Source organism: Peromyscus californicus, unplaced genomic scaffold (assembly GCF_007827085.1).
Source record: "Peromyscus californicus insignis strain IS unplaced genomic scaffold, ASM782708v3 Scaffold_3__1_contigs__length_106647218, whole genome shotgun sequence".
Lineage (NCBI taxonomy): Eukaryota > Metazoa > Chordata > Mammalia > Rodentia > Cricetidae > Peromyscus > Peromyscus californicus.
The window spans coordinates 37,412,709-37,435,871 of NW_026294551.1; the positions used below are offsets into that span (position 1 = coordinate 37,412,709).

Below are 23,163 nucleotides of genomic sequence, written 5' to 3' on the forward strand. Positions count from 1 at the left end.
AGGGTCTCTGATGCCCTGTTCTGGCCTCCACAGGCACCGAGCAAGTGCATGGTGCATAGTCATACATGCAGGCAAAACACCCATACCCATAAAATCCATTTTAAAACTAAAGTTTAAGCTGATTTTTGGTGGGGTCAGGGGGTAACTGAGAGAGAATCAGACCCAGGCCCTGTACTTGCTCTACCAGTACTCTACCACCAGGCAAGAACCTGGGTCTTATTTATACTCTTACTCAGAGACTCACATTTAGGATAATACCATCAAGTCAACAGAGTCAGGGGTACAGTTCAGTGGATGAATTCTTGCTAGCATCCATGAGGCCCTGAGTGTCCTAAAATATTTGATTAAAATCAACAAATGGAAGCTAGGCTATGCCTTTAATTCCAGCACTCGGGAGGCAGAGACAGGCATTTCTCTGTGAGTTTGAGGCCAACCTGGTCTACAAAGCGAGTTCCAGGGCAACACAGAGAAACCCTGTCTTGGGGTTGGGGAGAGGGTAATGGTAGTGATGTTTACACAAAAGAACCAGGGACCTACTGTCTGGATATGGTTTGAAAAGCGCTGTGAGCAGCATAAGCTCCCCACCATCTAGGCCAGGACTGCTGACCAAAAGCCTTCAGGGTCCCTGCTGAGCCGGTGTAGTAACAACTGAGACTATGCAAGTCCCCCCAGCCTTTCAGAAGGGGCAGGAGCTCCGCAGTAGAGCATATACATGCCTCAGAGACAGGGGGCCTCATCAACCTCCATACTGTGGGGAGAAAGGTTTACAAATGGAAACAAGAACTAAAGTACTGTCATAGTCTGTTTTCTGCTGTCCTGCTTGGGAAAGTACAGCTGTTGGGTTGGGCCGGGAACCTACAATCAGGCCGAGCTGGATTGACAATGTAATCCCATCCTCACAAGCAGTGCGACCTTCTCACCTAAGTAAGAGTAACTGACTTCACAGAAAATGTTACCTGGGATAATGTCCTAGAAGGACCCCAACAACTCCAAAAGCAAAACCAAAGAACACAGTGAGCTCACTTCTCCCTCTGCCTATGGCAATCAACCTCACCAGCATACAACTCGGCAGGGCAAGTCCAGCAAGAGATGATTCCTCCAGCCTCCCAAACACAATTGGAGGGAAAGAAAGAATAGATACTTTTAAGATATTGAAGACCGCACTTGGGAGGCAGAGGCAGGCGGATCTCTGTGAGTTCGAGGCCAGCCTGGTCTCCAAAGCGAGTTCCAGGAAAGGCGCAAAGCTACACAGAGAAACCCTGTCTCAAAAAACCAAAAAAAAAGATATTCAAGACCATACAAGCTACCTTTGAAACTATTCAAAGTAACACCTCTAATTATAACCAAAACAAGTGGGCGGTCAGAGCCACCTGAGTCCCATCAAAAGAATGTGCTCCATCCAGTCAACACCCTTAGGCCAGCCCAACCATCTTGTGAAAACCACTCCTTACAACCTGCCTGTAAACAAACAGCATGTGGAGCAAAATGCAGTCACTTCCCTATTAAAACAGAAAAGGTACACTAATGAAACCACCCCTCGATTCAACTGTGCGCTTCCTCTTGAGAGCTTACAAAACAAGGCAAAGCCCTGAAGACCTATACTAAAGCCAAGAGCGGAGCTGCCTGCACACAGGAACACTTCCCCATAGGAGTAAGGCGCGAGGATTTGTTCTCATTACTCAGGGGTTGGGTGAGCAAGAGAAAAGCTACTTGTCCTGGCAGCCAGCAGCACTCTGCAGCCACAAAATAAAGCCTCAACACTACATGTGTGCGCGCTATGACAGTCCTGTGACCAGAATGGAGCACCACAGTGCATAAATACACAATTTGTGACGTCTTTATTACATTTCTTGATTTGTTGGGCACTTGTCTGGAGGTCAGAGGCCAACTTGTGGGAGTTGGTTCTCTCCTTCCACCAGGAACTTGGGCTGTCAGGCTTGGCAGCAAGCACTTCTACCTGATGAGCCGTCTTGTTGGCCCATAAACAAAATTTTCAAGTCAAATGTTAAAGAAATACAAGTGTTGTGCTTTTGTTATAACATCATTTAAGCCAAATTCTAGTCTATAGAGCAGTGGTTCTCAACCTTCCCAATGCTGCCACCCTTTGACACCGTTCCTCAACGTCGTGGTGATCCCCCAACCACAAAATTATTTTCACTGCTACTGCATAACTAAATTTTACTACTGTTACAAACAGTAGTGTAAATATCTGATATGCAGCTATCTGATATGCAGCTATCTGATATGCAACCCCCAGACGGGTCACAACTCACAGTTGAGAACCACTGCTCTAGAGCATCGCAACTTCCATTAAATTTGAAGTAAGATACTGCTAATGAATGTCTTCATGAAAGATCACGTTAGCCGGGCGGGGGTGGCGCACACCTTTGATCCCAGCACTTGGGAGGCAGAGCCATTCGGATCTCTGTAAGTTCGAGGCCAGCCTGGTCTACAGAGTGAGATCCAGGACAGGCACCAGAACTACACAGAGAAACCCTGTCTCGAAAAAAAACCAAAAAAATAAAAATAAATTAAATTAAAATGCCAGGACTCTTCCAAACTCCATCTGTAGGTGACATAAATCCACTTGGAGGCTGAGGATCAAGTCTTGCTCTGTAGTCCTGGGCCACTTCTCATCTGACTTTATGTGTCTGTTTTCCCACCTGTATTACAGAGGCGATCACCTCTACCCTAAAGATCATATATATGAAAAGGAAAGGGGCTAGGAGGCTGGAGATGTCTAGTTCAGTAGGAGAGTTGTTGCCTACCACACATCTAGATATAATCCTCAGCATCACAAAAAGCTAACAGAAAAAATTTTTATTGATTGATTGATTGATTGATTGATTGATTGGTTACTGACAGGGCTGGAGAGAGCTCTAAGAGCACTTGCTACTTGCTGCTCTTCTAGAACCTAAGTTTTCATAGCTGGAGTTTTCTCCAGTCCTGCCCAGCACCACGGACCCCGCAATCACTTATAAAATAATCACTCAGAAACTTACATTATTTAAACTGCTCGGCCATTAGCTCAGGCCTACCATTGTCTTGCTCTTACACTTAACTCGGCCCATTTCTGTTAATCTATATGTCGCCACGAGTTCTGTGGCTTTACCTGTTGCCTTTACATGTTGCTCCCTGGTCGGCAGGCTGGCATGTCCCGTCCCCTACCCTTGCCCCCGGCTTCCACCTCTCAGCCTCTCTTCTGTGTTTGTCCTACCTATCCTATACTTCCGGCCTGGCTACTGGCCAATCAGTGTTTTATTTATCAATCAATCATAGTAACATATATTCACAACATACAGGACATCCCACAGCTGGGCAGCTTACAACCTCTAGCGCCAGTGAATCCAACATCCTCTTCTGGCCTCCTAAGACACCCACTGACACATGGCAGGCACCCATACACATAAGTAAAAAAGGAAAGAAAGAAAAAAAAAAACCAAAGTCTAAAACCATAAATTCACTCAACATTGGGTCACCTTTATCCCACAAAACAAGTCAGTGTGTCAGGGAGCAGTGAGGCAGTTGAGCAGGATTGCTATGAGTTCAAAGCCAACCTAAGGTACACAGTAAAAAATCCAATTTCAAAGGTGGGAGGGGGTGTCTCTACACAAACACTCAGGCATAAAATACAACTTTTGGAGCCAGGCTTAGTGGCCCACATTTGTGATCCCAGAACTGGAAACAAAGAGAAGGAAAACCCATGAGCCTGAGGTCAGGCGAGCCTCAAAGAGATTGACAAGATGACCAAGTATAGATAGCAAGGGCCATCTCAAAATACCAAAGCCACCAGGGCGTGATGTCAAACGCCTTTAATCCCAGAAATGGGGAGGCAGGGGCAGGTGGATCACTGTGAGTTCAAGGCCAGCCTGGTCTACAGAGTGGGTTCCAGGATAGCCAAAGACACACAGAGAAACCCTGTCTCAAAAAAAACGAAAACAGGCAAAAAAATAAATAAATAAAATAAATTAAATTTCTTAAAAAAGCCATAGATAGACAGACAGACAGGCAGGCAGGCAGGCAGACATATGTATACCTAAGTTCAAGTTCATTACACTGTTTTGTTGTTTTTCAGACAGCATCTCACTAAGTTGCCTAGACAGGCCCTGAACTTGCCATCCTCCTGCCTCAGCCTGATAAGAAACTGGATTACAAGCCTATAACATCTGGCCCCATAGTATAACACTTTAATATTAAAATGATGGACATTTAAAGTATTTGGATTAGGAAAGAGTGGTCATTAAAAAAAATCAAAACACTAGATGATACAGCTATTAAAGTCCATACAAGAGCTCCTTAGCAGTGACATTTATTACAAAACAAACAGCAGACTTCATAGCAACACTCTAGCTGCAAGAATACCTTAACACAAATAAAAGTGATTTTGTTTGTTTGTTTGTTTTTCTAGACAGGGTTTCCCTGTGTAGCTCTGGCTATCCTGGAACTCACTCTATAGACCAGGCTGTCCTCAAACTCACAGAAATGCCTCCCAAGGGCATGTGCCACCACCACTAGGCTGGATCTAAATTTTTGATGATTTTTATTTTACATGTATGAATATTTGCTTTCATGCATGTATGTCTGTGCACTACATACGTGCCTGGTGCCCTCAGAGGCCAGCAGAGAATGTCAGGTTCCCTGAAACTGGAGTTCCAGACAGTTGTGAGATTCATTGTGGTTGCTAGGAATTGAACATGGATCCTCTGGAAGAGCAGGCAGTGCTCTTAACCACTGAGCCATCTCTTCAGTCCCTAAAAGTTTTATTTTAATTCACCTGATACAAAATTCAAGGGGTACAAAATGGTAAAACTGCCCCCTTCTGTCGTTATCTTCTATTTCTCTTACATCCAGGCAATCAGATTTCTATTTTTTGAGGTACTATATATTTTAAAATTTTTTTTGAGACAGGTTCTCTCTACGTAGCCATTGCTGGCCTTAACCCAGAGATCCTCCTGCCTTTGTCTGTGCCTAAGGGTGTAGACCACTATGTTAGGCTCTTTTTGAAACTGTATTTATTATTTTTTATTTGTGCATGTATGTAGGCAAGATTGCATGTCTGCTAGCCTGTGCGTGTGACATTATGCAACTGTCAAAAGAGGACAATTTGCAGGAGTTAGTTCTCTGCTTCTATAGGGATTGGGGTGAAGGGGGGGACTGAACTCAAGTTGAGAGGTCTAGCAACAAACAGCTTTATCTACTGAGCCATCTTGTTGATCCATGTGAATGTTTTAACATATACAAAACAACTGATAGATTGTGCTGTGGAATAATCTTTCTGTACACTGTGTGAATTATGCTGTGATTGGTTTAATAAAGAAGCTGACCAGCCAGGATAAAGTTAGGTGGGAAAAACAGATTAAGGACACTGGGAAGAAGCAGAGCGGAGTCTACAGAGATGCAGAGAGACGCAAGATGAACATGCCATGTTGAAAGAAGGTACCGCCACATGGCAGAGGGTAGATAAGAAATATGGGTTAATTTAAAATGTAAGAGTTAGCTAATAACAAGCTGAGCTATCAACCAAGCATTTATAATTAGTATTAAGTCTCCGTGTTGGTTATTTGGGAACTGGTGGGAGGGTAAGAAAAGTCCACCTACAATATTGTTAATATTTTCTAATTATAAATCTTTTCCCCAAGTCTCAGTTTTCTCTTGTGTAAGTCAGAAAACACAGAAACAACCCCATTTAATAATATTACCCTAAACAAAACTGACACCTTCCATAAACCATGAGTCCCACAACTCCTGCTCAACCCCACTCGTCCTTTAGGGGTCCTGCCTGCCACTTGCCTTCCATTCCCACTGACCCTCCACGAGGTCTTAGTAATGTGTAGATACATCTGCAGAGCAATACATGTAAATACCTGGGCAGCAAGGAACCCCTTATGAATACTCACAGGGATGCCCCAGACTTGCATGCCGTCACTGTAGCCGATCATAACCAGCAGAGGGGGCTCATTTCCAGTGCTATGCAGTTCATGAAATTCTAGATTCCGTGATGTATCTGCATTAGGATTAACAAAAAAGCCAATAAAAAGACAGTATGAACAAAGCAAACTACTTATTTACCCCAATTGATGCAAAGACTCAGTGACAACAATGAAAGCAGGGAACGGGAAGGATAACTCAGTAATTAGGAGCACCTGCTGCTGGTCCAAGCTCGGTTCCCAGCACCTACATCAGGGGGCTGACAGCCTTCTGTAATCCAAGGCCTCGGACCTCGGGGGCATTGGATACACATACACAAACACCGGCCAATTTTTTCCTTTTTTTTGAATGCCGTTCATTGAAGGAGGGAGGAGGTCTTACAGGCTTACAGCACAATGGAAGAACCCCGGAGGGCAGAAGTTCGCTACTGATGTTTTACAATCTTGACATACACATAATTTAAAAAATCTTTTTTAAATTTTTTAAAGCAAAGGTCAGAGACCAATGTGGTATCTCTAGTCTGTAACCCCAGCAGGTAGGAGGCTGAAGCAGGAAGATCACCACAGCCAACCTGGGCTACACAGTATCTTCTACGCCAACCTAGCTACACAGTGACACCTTATCTCAAAAGAAAAAAAAGTTTTGTTTTGTTTTCTTTGTATTACTGGGGATTGATCTCTCACATATGCTAGGCAAGTGTGTTAATGCTGAGGTCTACAACTGCCAAGGCTAACTTTGCCAGGGTGGGCATAGATTGATTCACAGTAACATTTGTAAACAGCCAAAAGATAGAAACAATACAAATCTTCACCAAAAAAACCAATAGTCCTACTATGGTACAAAGATAGAATGGAATATCATCATCAAAGAAAAATGAATTACTCCAGACTACAGTGTACAGAGGACTCTCGCATAAAATACTGGATGTGGAATGTATCAAAATCTGAGGAGCTGGGGATACAGGGTAGTTAAGTGTCAGACTGCCTCACTTGACTAATCCCGGAGAAGTCAAGCCCCAGAGCCAAGAAAATGCCTTTGTGCACTGTCATTGGAAACCTGTAATAGTACAAGCACTAGAGCCAAGACTTAGTTCCTCAGAAAATTAAGACTGGAATTACCATATGGAATCCAGCAGCTTCCCTTCTGAGTATAAGCCAGATAGAACAGAGGCAGAGTCTTGAGACAGTTAGACACCAATGGTCACAGTGACGACTATTCACATCATTAAAAGCTGTAAGGGACCTTGTGGAGCAGGCCTGCACTACTACCTACTCAGGAGGCTGAGGAAGGATGCCTGTACAAGTTAAAAGCCAGCCTGGACTACAATGTGCGTTCAGGGCCAAAAGGCAATTTAGTGAGACCTTCCCTCAAAACAAAGTCAGTCCAGGGCTGAGGATGTAGCTCTGTTGGTAGAATACTTGGCTGGCACTCAAGAGGCCTAAGGTTCCATCCCTAGCACCCCAGAAAGTGGCCATGGTGGCAGGATATTCAGAGGGTCAAGGACCTTCAACTACTGTGATACAGTTTAAGGCTAGCCTGGGCCACACCTGCCTCAAAAACAAACAGCTTCTTCAGTTGGAACACACATGTAATCCGGGTACTAAAGAGGCACAGGAAGGTGAATCTCTGTGATTTACTGGCCAGCCTGGTCTACATACTGAGTTCCAGGCCATCCAGCAAATCCAGGAAATTTAGGAAGTAGAGGCATGAGGATCAGGAATTCAAGGCAACCCTGAACCAAGGAGTTCCACCTCAAAAAAATATATATATAAATAGATAGACAGATAGATAGATAGATAGATAGATAGATAGATAGATAGATAGATAGATAGATTCGATAAATAGAGAGCTGGGGGTATAGTTCATTGGTAGTATACCACATAGCATATATACTGCTCTTGGTTTAATGTCCAACATTAAAAAAAAATGGTATTACTCATGTAACTCAGGTTGCTGAAAAGACTGGGGAAAGAAAATTGTTTATTGTTTGAGGCCAGGAGTTCAAGGCTATCCTGAACAACCCTGGTTTAAAATAAAATAAAGTAGGCCGGGCGGTGGTGGCGCACGCCTTTAATCCTAGCACTCGGGAGGCAGAGCCAGGCGGATCTCTGTGAGTTCGAGGCCAGCCTGGGCTACCAAGTGAGTCCCAGGAAAGGCGCAAAGCTGCAGAGAAACCCTGTCTCGAAAAACCAAAAATAAATAAATAAATAAATAAAATAAAATAACGTAAATGGGAAATTCTGACATATGATCCAACATTGATGAATCCTGAACACAAATCTATTTCTACAGAATGTCTATATCGTCAGAGTCATAAAGAAAGTAGAGGGGCTGGAGAGATGGCTCAGAGCTTAATAGTACTGACTACTCTTCCAGAGAAGGGCGATTTTATTCCCAGCATCCACTGGTGGCTGACAACATCTGCCATTCTAATCCCAGGTAATCAGACTCCCTCTTCTGGCTTCCATGGTGCATAGACATGTAGGCAAAATACCCATACACATAAAAATATTTTTTTTTAAATAAGAAGGTCGGTTGTGGTGGTGCACACCTTTAATCCCAACACTCAGAAGGCACAGAAAGGACAATATCTGTGAGTTCTAGGACAGCCAGGACTATGCAGAGAAACCCTGTCTTAAAAGAGAATAGGATAGTATGGTGGTTAGAAGGACTGGGGATGAAGACACAGAACCTTTAATGAATATAGTTTATTTTCCAAGGCGAAAATGCTATATAGATGGATGATTACAAGTAATGGTTACACACTGTAGGGTGTTTAGTTTCTAGACAGGTCTTGCAACGTACTCCAGTCTCACCTCCAACTCAGGATCCTCCTGCCTCAGCATCATGGGCACTGGGATTATAAGCATATGCTATCACTCCCAGCTAAAGATGAATTTATTTTCAAAACTGAACAAAGTTAGTAGAAGCAAAAACGGCCTGACTGAACTTATGGTTCTCTTTCTAAAATCAGGTCAACCCCAAAAAGCACTTAATACACACATCCCAGAGAAGTCCGTCATACCGTTCAGATCTGCGTTCTCAAATCTGACCCAGACTATCTTCTCCTTCTCTTCTGTTAGGGGAGTCCCGCTGTAAGCCTGCGCAGCAAGCAGAAGTATTTTCATTAGGACACTGTAAGGCTCCAATACCACACAAGTTCAAACCAAAAGGTGATTCTAACTACCCCACCTCCTCCAGCCTCTCTGTCCCTCCCTGGGGCGAACAGCACATTCTGGAATGTCATTACTCCCAAAGAATGTTTGATAATATCAGTCAAAGATGAGATTTTAACTCAACACAGAACTGCAGAAACCCAAATACAGTGATCATAATAAACCCTCCATCAACCAACCACCTTCACTCATCTGTAAAAGTTACAGAATAACAAAACTCCACACATCTACAAGATAGTGCTTTTTCAGTCAGTTATCTAGCTTCCAGACACAAAGTATCATTTAAAACTTGGAAGCCTGTAAGAATTGGGAAGATACCCATGCATGGCTAAAAAAATGTTGGCAGCGCCCATCAGTGTACAAAAGAAGTCATCTCTCCACATAAAACACATTTTCATTTAAAATTCTTAGGAGGGCCGGAGATGTAGCTCAGCTGATCCAGTGCTTGTCTAGCGTGCATGAAGCCCTGGGCTTGATTCCCAGTGCTACACAAATCAAAGGTTCAACTTAGAGACAGGAAGATCTTCAAGATCATTCTTTTCTCTCTCTCTCTCTCTCTCTCTCTCTCTCACACACACACACACACACACACACATTTTTAAGATCATATAGAGTGGTGGTGGTTACTAAATCCAAAAATAAAAATGAGGCTGACTGGGAAGGTAACTTGAGGCCAGGAGTTCAATGCCAACCCAGGCAACTTGAAACTCCATCTCAAAAAAGGGGGTGGGGGATGGCTAGGCACATAACTTAGTAGATCACTTGCCAGAGATGAACAAGACCCTAGGTTCAATCCCTAGTAAGAGAAAAAAAATTTTTGTGTGCATGTGCATGTAGGTGTGTGTTTGTGTAAGTACACATTTGTGGAGGAAAACCTTGACTTCTTCAGGTGCCACCTTGCTTTTTGTGGTTTGTTTTGTTTTGTTTTTTTTAAGAGACAGGGTCTCTCATTAACCTTGAGCTCACCAATGGAGGGAAGGCTGGGCCAGCAAACCCTTGAGATAGATCCTCAGGTCTGCACTTCCCCAGTGCTGGGATTCTAAGTGTCTGCCATCATACCTGACCACCATGGGTCCTAGGGGTCAGACTCAGGTCCTCACGCTTGCAGGCCAAGCACTTTACCAAATGACCTATCTCCTATCTCCCCAGGCCTTGGTTTTTAATTTAAATATAATATCTATTACTTTATATACCCTTAATTTCAATTGGCTAGTTTATTAGATTTGCAGACAAGAGCTTCCTATGTAGCCCAAGCTGGTTCAGACTTGAGACCCTCCTGCCTCAATCTCCCAATGATGGGATTCCAGGCACAAGCTACCCAGCTGCAGCTGTCAACACACCAGGGAAAAGGGAACTTCAGTTGAGCAATTGCCCCACTAGACTGCCCTGTGAGCATGCCTGAGGTATTTTCTTGATTGCTAATTGATGGAAGAGGGTGCGGCCTACTGTGAGCAGGAAAGCCTGGACTGTAAGAAAGGTAGCTGAATGTAAGTCTGGAACAACTCAATAAGCAGCCTTCTTCCACGCTCCATGGCTCCTGCTTCCGTTTCTGCCTCCAGTTTCCTGCTGTGGCTTCCCTCAGGGAAAGACTTCAACCTGTAAGTCCCCAAGGTGGGTGGCCTTTGTTGTTGTTGTTGTTGTTGTTTTATGTTTTTGTTTTGTTTTGTTTTTTGAGACAGAGTTTCTCTTTGTAACAGCCCTGGCTGTCCTGGAACTAGCTCTGTAGACCAGGCTAGCCTAAAACTCACAGAGATCCACCTGCCTCTGCCTCTGCTTCTGCCTCCCGAGTGCTGGGATCTAAGGCATGCACCACCACCACCCACTCAGCTCCCAAGTTGCTTTTGGTCAGTGTTTTACCACACAGTAACAAAAAGCAAACTACAACCCCAGCTTTCACCTGAAGGGGAGGGGTCTGGCTTAGAGGAGGAGGAGTCCTGTGTGCAAGGTCTAGTTCAATCCTTGGCACCAAAACAACTTAGAGCTAAGGTGTGTAATTCAAGGACTCTGGAGGCAGAAAGGAAGATTCAGAGTTCGGGACCACTCTGGGACACACAGGGAAAGTCAGGCCTAGGGGTGTAGGCCTGTAAGCCCAGCTACTTACAAGGCTGAGGCAAACAGATCCCAAGTTTAAGGCCTCCCTGGGCTACAAAGTGAACTTACTTCCAGCATGGACAACTATCTTCAAGAAAAGAAAAAAGAGGGCCAGGGACCTGGGTCAGCAGATAAACAAACCTGCACAAAAGCTTGACAGCCTAAGTTTAATCCCAACAAACTATGTACAAAGCTGTTGCTCACTGACTGACATTTTACTGACTACGATTTTTACACTGAAAATATGAACACTTTTATACACAGAGAAATAGGTTTAGCACTTCTCTGTATTGCATTTAAAATAAGTTTTCCTAACTGAAATTAGCAGATCAAAGGGCACAGTTAAGGGTTCCTAGTAAGCAGTGTTATCAGTTCAACACAACTCCGTAACACCAAGAGAGCTACTATCTAGGGCAACAAACATCCTCCCTCTATACGGGACATTTGCAGACCCACAGAATACTTTCTAGACTCTATGAATTTGATTCCCAGAATAGGAGGGAGTTTGGAATATAATAACAAAAATTGCAACTCTCAGGGCTGGAGAGAGGGCTCAGTGGTTAAGAGTGCTGGCTGCTCTTCCAGAGGACCTGAGTTCAAGTCCAGCACCCACATAATGGCTCACAAAGTCAACTCCAGTCCCAGGGGATCCCACTGAGGACCTGGTGCATACACAGGCAAATCACTCACGCACATAAAAATAAATAATTTTTTCAAGACAGACAGGGTCTCTCTATTTAGTCCTGGTTGTCCTGAAACTCACTCTGTAGACCAAGATAGCCTGGAACTCAAGAGATCCTCCTTCCTATGCCTCCCGAGTGCTGGGATGAAAGGCATGCACCACCACCGCCCGGCTAAAATAAAAATTTTGAATGCCACTTTCCTGTTGCTGACTGAAGCACCACTACAGATCAAAGGTGGCAGAGAGGAAGGAGACTGTCCTCTGAATCAGTCAAACAGTAAATAAAGTGTCTATTTTTTTTAATTATTTCTGACACTGGAGACATGGTTTATCAGTTAAGAACACTTCCAGAGGACCCAAGTTTGGATCCAAGCATCTACATAGATCAGCTCACAATTTGCAGTAACTCCAACTGCAGCAGATCCTGGACCAACCCACACGTACAAACAAATAAATAATAAAGCTTGGAAGATGAGGATGAGTGTGTCAGCTCACACCTTTAACCCCAGCATTCAGGAGGCAGAGACAGGTGGATCTCGTTTCAGTTTGAAGCCAACCTAATTTACTAATGAGATCTTGTCTCAGAAAAAAAAGTAAGTTTTAGTCTTAAAACAGAAAAAGGGATTCAAACATTCAAAGGACAGTAAGACTGTTCACCAGGATCCTCAGAACACACAGGGGGATGCAGAAAAGCACCTCAAGTTGTCCTCTGACCTCCCTGCATACCCAAACATGTGATGCTCAGTGTTCAGACCCTGTGAGCAAGCCTTTGGGAGGTCCACCAGGTGGGGGTGCAAAAAATCTGAAGCCAGCCTGGAATACAAATGTTCTACGTCCAAAACAGAAAAGAGAAAGAAAAGGGAAGGAGGGGGAAATGACGCGGGGGGGGGGGGGGGGGACACACACGACACAACACCTAATAATTTTAGCTCCAATTGCCACAGCCACTTTGATAAAAGTCATTAATCTATCATTTGGATCTTCAGTCTCCTGAGAAGTGACTTAATATTTGCTTCTCTTTATTTGATGCTCTATACACAGCTTCCTTTAAGCCCTGACACAAGACCCACAGTGAGTACAATGAGCTGTCTTAGAAATAAGGACACTGATGTTCAGGGAATGATTGATGCAGTAATTTGCCCAGAGCTAATAACATGTCCGAATGAAGTGCAAAGCCAGATCTTCATCAAAGTTGTACTTTTTTTTTTTCTTTTTTCTTTTTGGCTTTTTAAGACAGGGTTTCTCTGTTCTGGCTGTCCTGGAACTCAATATGTAGACTAGGCCATCAAGTGCTGGGATTAAAGGTATGTGCCACCACCACCTGCATAAGGCTGTACTCTTAAATCACTAAGACACTCTCAGCCTGCTGCAACCCCACTATCCCTGTTTCCTACCAAATTCACTAAGGCTGCATTCCATTCTCCTTTATTCCTCAGATCAATGAGTCAAATGGTATCTGACTCATTAAATCTCTGTTGGCTGGCTTGTTTCTCTCACTCTTCAGCCCAGGAAAGCCTGGAACCCTCAATCATCATGCCTCAGCCTCCCCAGGTACAAGAACTAAAGGCATGTGAATCACACCCAGCTCCAGCCTCATGTAAACTGACTCTCTTCCTTCTACGTTACAATGGCACAGCAGGGTACTTTATACTTTTACTATGGTGGTGTTTATATTTGGCCATGTATTTTAGCTGGGTCTTAACTGTAAGAAGACCTGTGTCAATGAAGCAAGTTTTACTAAAGCTACAATCATGCCTGTTCCTTTACACAGAGTGCTGAGTGGCTGGAAAGAAAACCAGAGCTCTATAGAAGAGGTCTGCCAAGCTGCACAGCAGACCAGAGGCCTGGAGCACAGACTGAGAATCCCTTCAGGTCAGCTCAGCTCAGCTCAGCTCAGGGCCGGGCACATGCAGGGAACCCAGAACCCAGGTAAACGCTATCTGTTCAAGTTTCACCTTCAACTCAGACAGACAGCAAACAACACAGGAATTTCTGGCTGGATATCCTAATTCTTAGATCAATGCCTAAAAGTTTACTTCCATAGTACCTGCTCTGAATCATTTTCATAGCTGGTTTCATGGGTCATGACCTGTTATCCCCTCCCTGACATAGTAAGTTCAGAAAAACTAGAATTTCTGGCATTTCTCCACCAATTTTAGCTCCCTATTTTCCCTGTCCCGCTCCAACCCTTCACAGAGGGAAAAGTCCTCAAAGTTTCAGACCAAGCCTTTCTCCTCCAGCCCAAGAAAATAATAAACCTACCTCCTTGTTACACAGGGTTCCTAAGATGCCTACATAACATTTGATAAAGATGCCCTGCAAACAAAATACAGAAGTAAAAATTTGTTAAACCACTTTTCCATGGTATTTCAGCCTCATGTCAAGGCTGGGGGCTTAAGGAAGAACAAGCTGGCTTCCAGGTGCCCACCGCTCCCTCAGCCTGGCCAACATAGACATCAGATCCTCCACTGCCTCCAAAACCATGAGGCCATCCTACCCAGGCACCCTGTTTCCTTCATTCATTTCAACTAGCAATGCTTCCAAAGTCTCTCTCTTCTCTCTGCATCCCTCACAAATCAATTATTCAGTGTGCTACATGGCAACAGTGCTGATTTGTTGCTATTAATAATCTGTGCTTGTTTCAAGCAATTTGACTTATTAAGCAAGTGCCTCAGGAAAGGGGAGCATTTTTCCTCATGTGCACCACAGACCTCAATGCTGTGGCCTGTTTTCATTAAAAATGACTAAATATAATAAAGCAGTATCAACATTCCTTACTTGAAGAATACATTTTGCAAAACACAACTAAAAATCTAGGCCTTGGACCTTTCTGGGGTATGCTCGTAAACTTGGCACATGGATCCATGAAAAGTCCTCTCCAAAACACACAGGTGAAGTCACCATGGCAGTCAGGGACCACTGACATCCACGCGGGGAAAATAATCGAGGTTGCCCTGCAGTGGTCCCACCAGAACAGCACTTATCCATCCATGACCCACAGCTAACACCAGAGAGCCTGCTACAGACATGTTCAGACTCTATAACATGACAGCCTGCTACAGACATGGGCTAGACTCTAACATGAAAGCCTGCTACAGACTCCAACACAGATCCATTCTCTGAGAGACTGGCCTGGAAATTACTATTATGTTTAACAAGAAGCCCAAATAATATCTGAAGTAATAAATGTGGGCAGTAACACTAGCTGATTCCTTCAAGGCTGCTTGCTCTCTTAAAAAGAGCATCACATTTAGGCTGGGCAGAGGTGGCGCACGCCTTTAATCCCAGCACTCGGGAGGCAGAGACAGGCGGATCTCTGTGAGTTCAAGGCCACCCTTGTCTACAGAGTGAGATCCAGGAAAGGCACCAAAGCTACAGAGAGAAACCCTGTCTTAAAAAACAAACAAACAAAAAAATCAACTTTGCCGGCGGCGGTGGTGATGTATGCTTTCAGTCCTTGCACTCCGGAGGCAGAGCCAGGTGGATCTCTGTGAATTCAAGCCCAGCCTGATCTACAAAGTGAGTTCCAGGAAAGAAACAGTAAGGACCTTCATCTCTGACAAATCAGGACAAAAGGGCATACCTGATTTGCAAAAAGCAAAACACCACTTCTCAAAAGGAAAGAAATGACAATTTGTGCTAAATATAAACATATACATAAATAAATAATATTAAATTACCCCCTATTTAATACATAGTATACAATGCCTTTCCCATTCCACTCAGCCATCTCTGCAGGAGCAGGATATGGGTACATAAGTATGTGGGCTGGGCAGCAAACTCAGGGTCTCATAAATGCTTGGAAAACCGTCTATTGTTGAGCTACATCCCAAGCCCCAGACCTCTTTTTTATTTTTAAATTTCTTTTGTTCACGCACACTTGTGTTTATGTGCACTCCAACACATACGCACCCCACACCCAAGCCTGCTGCTCACCTCCCCACTCAGTCTGAGTTCCTTGATGAAGGGAAAGCTGGTATTCCCAGAGGGGAGAGTGGCCTGACCTGTCTGCCAACTTCCTAAGGCCAGGTGGGTGGCCCTCCTGCACAAGGCAGCCCACAGCTCTGCTCACTTGATTAGCGCTGGCAGCCATTTGGGAAAAGCTGAGACTTGAGACTATGGGAAGGAGGCACTGGGAGCCTGGCTTCCCCTGCAAGGCTCAACCAACAGTGCACCCCCACAGGCTGCAGTCTGGTAGAGAGCACGTGTAAACAGAGAAATCAGCTTTCTTCTTCTTTTCCTTTTTCTCTTCTTCTTCTTCTTCTTCTTCTTCTTCTTTTTCTTCTTCTTCTTCTTCTTCTTCTTCTTCCTCTTCCTCTTCCTCTTCCTCCTCCTCCTCCTCTTTCTTCTTTTCTTTTCTTTTCTTTTTTTTTTTTTTTGGTTTTTCGAGACAGGGTTTCTCTGTGTAGCTTTGCGCCTTTCCTGGATCTCACTCTGTAGACCAGGCTGGCCTCAAACTCACAAAGATCCGCCTGCCTCTGCCTCCCGAGTGCTGGGACTAAAGGCGTGCACCACCACCGCCCAGCTTCTTTTTCTTTTTTTAATTTTTTTTTTTTTTTTTTGAGATAGAATGTCTCTGTGTAACCCAGCTGTTCTGGAACTGGCTCTGTAGACCAGGCTGGCCTCGAACTCCACCTGCCTCTACCTCACGAGTACAGGGATTAAAAGGGTGCGACAGCAGTATCAGTTATATGCTGACTATTTACGAGTCCCTGACATTTCAAAATGAAAGAACTGTTTGTTGGGAATAATTTAGATTTAATTCATTTGGATTTAGCACAGTATGTATCAAAACAGGACTTTTAGAATAAGCGTCATGAGACTAAGACTTCTTGGGTCAAATCTGGTTCTGCAGCTGTCGGCATTATATGTGCAGCTATGATATGGTTCTGGAGTTCTTGTATCAAGAGTTCTGTAGCATGAATCTTTTTTTTTTTTTTTGAATGCCGAATGCCCTTTATTGAAGGAGGGAGGAGGTCTTAAATACAGGCTTACAGCACAATGGGAGAACCCCGGAGGGCAGAAGTTAGCTACCGATGTTTTACAATCTTGCATCTAAGCTGTTAACGCCCAATATGCAGGATACACAGACAAGGAACTTCCCTTAAGCATTCAGGAGGGTGGAACCAGGCAGGGAATTAGCATAGGGAGGATATCAAGGTCAAGGTCTGTAAGCAAGGCAACAGTTACCCAGACCTCTTACCTTAGACAAGAAAAATATTTAGGAGAGGAACCCTTAGGAACAGTTTGCCAATTTAACCCACTGGTGAAGCATGAGACCAGGCCTGGGGTTGATTCCTAGCACTGAGAGGAATCCAACGGAGAGTCCTGACTCACAACTCAAATCCCCCCGGATTCTGTTCAGGAAAAGCAAGTCCTAAGAGAATAACAAGTCCCTGCCATCACAAAAGTGAGCCACATCCCACAGCCACAGGCACAGCTCCGCCCTACTGACCCTCAGTGTGACAAAACAAGACTCTCTGAAACTACTCACTTAGTCAAGTTCAGGAAACAGGATTCCAGTGTCTCCTGACCCAAAAGCCAAAGTGACCATTTCTGTACTCACACTCGCTTACCTGTGGAACAACATCCTGCAGAAAAGTCACGACACTCTCCATGTAGGACTGCTCCCTGGCAAAGGAGAGAGGGATAAAAACTGTCAGAAAGGCTAATGCAGAACACAGAAAAGCTCAACCCACAAGGCCTAATAAATTCACTATCCCAGGAAAACAAGAGGAAGGAAAGCAGGCCAGCTCTCATCACCTGATCATTCTACTTCCCCATGTTCTCATCTCTTGAGTCTGCAGGCGTCTCTACCTGTCGAGGTTTCTATCACTGTAAAGCGTAAGTCTCGAGCTCCTAACTGAACAACGGTCACTTTGGAGGACTGATGGCAGCCGGCCTAAGGTAGGACTGGACGCTAATGCTAGAGAGAGCGACTCAGAATTTCCTGACCGTCTCTTTCAACAGGTGATGAACCTTGTCCCTGACCTCTGGTAGCATTTTCCTCCAGATGCAGGCATTAGAACAAGTGTTCAGTGCTGGGGAAATGGCTCAGTGGGCTGCTTGGGCCTGTTCAATCCCCAGAACCCACATAAAAAAAAAAAAAAAAAAAAAAAGCTGGGCAGGTGGTGCATGTATACAATCCCAGACTTATCAGTCACCCTGGCCTACTTGGCCAGTTCCAAGATAGTGCAACCCTGTCACAAAAAGAGGAGGGCAGTATGAAAGCCTGAGTGTGATGGCTCAACTGTAACCCTAGCACTTAGAAAAGTTGAAACAAGCCGGGCGGTGGTGGCGCACGCCTTTAGTCCCAGCACTCGGGAGGCAGAGGCAGGCGGATCTCTGTGAGTTCGAGGCCAGCCTGGTCTCCAAAGCGAGTTCCAGGAAAGGCGCAAAGCTACACAGAGAAACCCTGTCTCGAAAAAAAAAAAAAAAAAACAGAAAAGTTGAAACAAGAAGATCATGAGTCCCAGGCTAGCCTGGCCTATGGAATCGGACTTTGTATCAAAAAACTCAAACAAGCTAGCAGAAGTAGTGCATGACTTTAATCCCAGCACTCAGGAGGGAGGCAGAAGCTGGTGGATCTGTGAGTTTGAGGCCAGCCTGGTCTACATAGTGAGTTCCAGATTGACAGCCAGGGTTACACAGAGAAACCTCGTCTCAAAAAAACAAAATCAACAACAACAACAAAAAAAAGCAAGCATAAGGTGAGTTACAAAAGTGAGGAAGCGGGGCTGGGGAAACAGCTCAACAATAGAGAGCACTTCCTTAACATGTATGAAACCTTAGGTTCAATTTCCAACACCACGAAAAAGAAAAGAAAAACAGTGATGTTAAGGACACTAAACAAATGACATCTTTTGTTTTTGCAGTCCTAGGGATGGAACCAAAGCACCACACAGTGAGGAAAACGGCCTACTACTTAATGACAGCCCCAGCCCTGAAGACAGAGTCGGGATATGGATATCAGTAAGTGGAGAAAAAGATTTCTTCAAAATGCTAAAAATTTCTGAAAGATGTGAACAGATGCCACTGAAGACAACAGGGCTAATGACTGTGACAGCTCACACCTATAATCCCAGCACTAAAGAGTGACTGCCATGAGTTTGAGGCCAGTCCCAGCTAGAGGGAGATCCTGTTTCAAAGAACAAAATTGGCTTAGTTGGCCGAGTGCTTGGCTGGCATGCACCAAGTCCTAGGTTCCATCCCCAGCACTGCATGAACTAGGTGCACACTGGTTACACACATGTCAGCACTCTGAGGTGGAATAGGGGGCTGGAAGTTAGGGAAGGGCCAGGCTGAGATGAGACCCTACCTCAGAAGAAAAGAGAGAGTTTCCCTAAATTTTTCAAAAAAAAAAAAAAAAAGTGCCTTAGAGACAGAATCACTGCCAACTCTGCCAGGCTCACCTTCATCACTTACTCTTCAGCCACAGGCAGCTTCGATTCCTAGAACACACCACACTCTGCCCTGACACAGGTTCTTCCAAGGTCCCTTGTTCTGCTCAATTTCCACTAGTCCTTCCTTCGCCAGACTCCCAGCTCCAGTGGCTTCCTCAGGGCCCTTCCACGCACACTCCCTTCCTTCCTCTGACAAGGCTCAGATGGCATCCTTGTCTGTTTCCCCACTAGACTATAAGCTTCCTTAAAGGAAATACCCCATCTCTCATATCCACCTTCTACATCCAGAACCGGTCACCAGTACAAGTGGAAAGTCGATGCTCAAGTACTATTTGTCAAAAGAAGGCAGAATGCTGTGCCCAAGATTGTTTCCTAACCCTAAAATCATCTGTGTAACAAAAATCATTACTGTGGTTTGAACACCACATGGTGGAGTAGCAGGAATACTAAGTGAGAACACAGGCCCTGGAGATCCACTAGCTGGGCTCCATGCCGGCTCCCTGTCCTGGCTATTCCCAATGACGAGCTCTCTCCTCTCTGCTGTTCTCCTCACCTATAAAGGGAGATTAAAATAGTCACCTAACTCACAGCTAATAACATGTTTAACTAGATGCCAGAGCAAATATCACAAAGAATTTCAACTCTAGAGAGTACAGAAGAGGGAAAGGCAGTAGTATTATGATATCACTGAGTACATAGGCCTTTTTTAGTCTGAGAAGACTGTCTTTTGTAATACAATAAAGCACCCAAAGGAAATGATCTAAAATATTATTCCCTCTAAGCATTTTTTTTTTCTGAGGCATCATCTCGCTACATAGCCCAGACTGGCCTGGAACACTCTATCTAGTCCAAGCTGCCCTCAAACTCACTATACTCCTGCATCGGCCTCCCCAGTCCTAGGAACACAGGTCTGAGCCACTGCCCCATGTTTGCTAAGAGAATTTTAAGACACATAAACTATGGACTGCATTTGTAATCCCAGCACTATGGATGCAGAGGAAAGATGACGACTGTGAGTTTGAAGACAGTGTAACTACACAGTGAAACAGTTAAAAAAGAAAAGCCAGAGGAGCATATTGGCATGTGCTCTTAATTCCAGCTCTCGGGAGGCAGAAGCAGATCTCTGCCAGCCTGGTCTACATAGTAAGGTCCAGGACTGTCAGAGCTACACAGTGAGACCCTGTCTTGAAATACACAAAGCAAACAAACAAACAAAAAAATCAGGTGTCATCACACCTGCCTGTAATCCTAGCACTTGGACGGCTAAGGATGGACTGCTACTAATCTAAGGACAACCTGGGCTCAGAGTCAGTGCCAAGCCATCCAGGACAACATAGAAGAATCCTTTCTTAAAAACACTAAAACAAGGGTTGGGGATTTAGCTCAGTGGTTGAGCACTTGCCTAGCAAGCGCAAGACTCTGGGTTCAATCCTCAGCTTAAAAAAAAAAAAACAAAACTAAAACAAGGGCTGGACATGGTGATGCACGCCTTTAATCCCAGCAGTCAAGAAGGAGAGGTAGGTGGGCCTCTGTGAGGCCAGCATCATCTCTACAGCATATTCCAGGCCAGCTAAGGCTGCACAGAAACAACCTGTCAAAAAGAAACAGGGAGTGGACGCACAGGCTTGGAATCTCACCTTGAGAGACTCAGGAGTTCAAAGACAGTTCTGCTATATAGCAAGTGTAAGATAAACATGAGCCTGTCTCAAACCCCCCAAAAAAAGTAGTTTTCCTAATCCTTATGTTATGCTATTCTCTTCGCCAAAAAGGCACCCTTGAGTCTGAGTCCAAATTCTAGCCTTTAAAGATAAACTCAAAATGTTACCTTCTTCCAAAACTGTTTTAATTATATTCTATTTCATACACATGTATGTATATGAAATATATGTGTGTATGTATATGAAACACACACATATATATAGGCGCATACACAGCTGTGTCTGTGTGTCTAGGGGGCAGGGTGTGTGCACATGGAGGTCAGAGGACAACTTAGAGGAGCTGGTTCTCTCCTCCTATCGATGGGTCCCAGGGATAAAACCTGGATCCTCAGGATTGGTAACAAGCTCTCTCGCCCACTGAGCCATCCTGACAAGCCCCCAAATTGTTACCTTCTCATGAAGCCTTGTCACCACTAAAATATCCCTCTAAATATTCAGGCTATTTTGCTGGCATCTTTTCTTATGTAGTGATTACAATAATTTCAACTATGGATTTTTTTTTTTTTTTGGTTTTTCGAGACAGTTTTCTTCTGTGTAGTTTTGGTGCCTGTCCTGGATCTCACTCTGTAGGCCAAGCTGGCCTCGAACTCACAGAGATCCACCTGGTTCTGCCTCCCAAATGCTGGGTTTAAAGGCACGCGCCACTGCCCCCCTGCTCTCAACTATGTATTTCTTTAAACCACATTGATTTATAAACTCCTAGAAAGTATAGCTACCATGTCAAAGAATACCTAAAATATAGAAATGCCCTCTTTGTAGCACAACAAACAAAAGATACATTTTACATCACAATTTAATAATCATATACATAGGTATGAATATACCTCTGCACACACCAAAAGCCAACTTTCGCTTGTTTTATATGTATAATATAAACATTTGACGTGTTTATGTATGTCTGTGGTGTTGGAGATGGAGTCCAGAATTTGAGTAGGCTAGAACCCAACAATGACTTATATTCCCAATTCCTATTTCATTCTTTTTCAAATACTGATCATGACCCTCTAAACCAATTTAACAACTCACTAACTTGTGGAACCTGGAGTTTAAAAACACTGATTTTTAGATTTTACATTTTTGTTGATGCTGAGAATCAAACCCAGAGCCTCCCACAAGTTAGGCAAGTGCTCTACCCCTAAGATCATCCCAAGCATTCACACTGCTCTTCAGGGATTAGCAGTCACCCTCATGTACTCTATAATGTGTTGAGTATGTCAACTAAACCCACCAATTGTTCCTTTCACTTCATCTGCATGGCCAAAAAGTACAAAATGTTTATAAAAGCAAGAACTATCCAAACAGATACTCTGAATGGAAGTTGTTATTTAGAATGTTTTCTTACTGGGTGTGGTGGCACACACCTTGGATTCCAGCACTTTGGGAGTCAGAGACAAGCAGATCTCTGTGAGTTCAAGGCCATCCTGGTCTACATAGTTCCAGGACAAGCCAGGGATACACAGGGAAACCCTGATTTCGAAAAACCAAAAAGAATAATAATAATGTTTTCTTCAGCCATAGGGCTTTCTTTTCTAAAAGGTGCTTACGTGACAGCCTGAGGGCGAACCACAACTCCACCAGTACAACGACTGGGTCTCCTAGGAGAATCTGTAGCCATCGTGTCATTCATAAGACCTGTTTCCAGAACAAAAGAAAGAAATACATCATTGGAGTTGGGAAGCAGAGTTTTATGATTATTCACTAAAGATCCCTTTTCCAAGCTGTTATAAACTCTGAAGTTTCCTAGAAACTCACTATTTAGCTCTAGTTGGCCTGGAACTCCCAGAGACCTGAATGCCAAAGTGCTGGCATTATAGGTGTGTGCTACCTCACCCAGGAAGATTCTTTTGTTTTCTAAGATAGGCAGTGGTGGTGGTGCACACCTTTGATCCCAGCATCAGAAGGCAGAGGCAGGTGGATCTCTGTGAGTTAGAGGCCAGCCTAGTCTACACAGCAAGTTCCAGGACAGGCTCCAAAGACACAGAGAAAGATAAGAGAATAAGAACCAAATGGGAACTCTTAACACAGGATCACTTACAAAAACAAACAGAACCCAGTGTGGCAGAACACACCAGTAATCCCAGCACCTAGGAGGCCGAGGCAAGGGAATTGATGTGAGTTCTAGGGCAACACAAGCCAGAGGTACTTAGTTTAACTCTGTCTTAAAG

The 23,163-nt window shown here is 44.2% G+C and overlaps 1 protein-coding gene across 7 annotated transcripts in view; it reads right to left on the reverse strand.

The window, feature by feature from the left end:
* The window catches only part of Bcas3 (BCAS3 microtubule associated cell migration factor), a 506,689-nt gene that overhangs the window by 482,145 nt on the left and 1,381 nt on the right, over positions 1–23,163 (reverse strand). For all 7 annotated transcript variants that reach the window (XM_052759620.1, XM_052759614.1, XM_052759617.1 and 4 more), the window contains exons 2-5: positions 22,543–22,630; positions 17,454–17,508; positions 8,954–9,029; positions 5,898–6,004 (exon numbers count right to left, since the gene is read on the reverse strand). In XM_052759620.1, coding sequence (XP_052615580.1) covers positions 5,898–6,004; positions 8,954–9,029; positions 17,454–17,508; positions 22,543–22,625 — 321 coding nt within the window. In that variant the 5' untranslated portion in view covers positions 22,626–22,630. The remainder of the gene's footprint in view (positions 1–5,897; positions 6,005–8,953; positions 9,030–17,453; positions 17,509–22,542; positions 22,631–23,163) is intronic.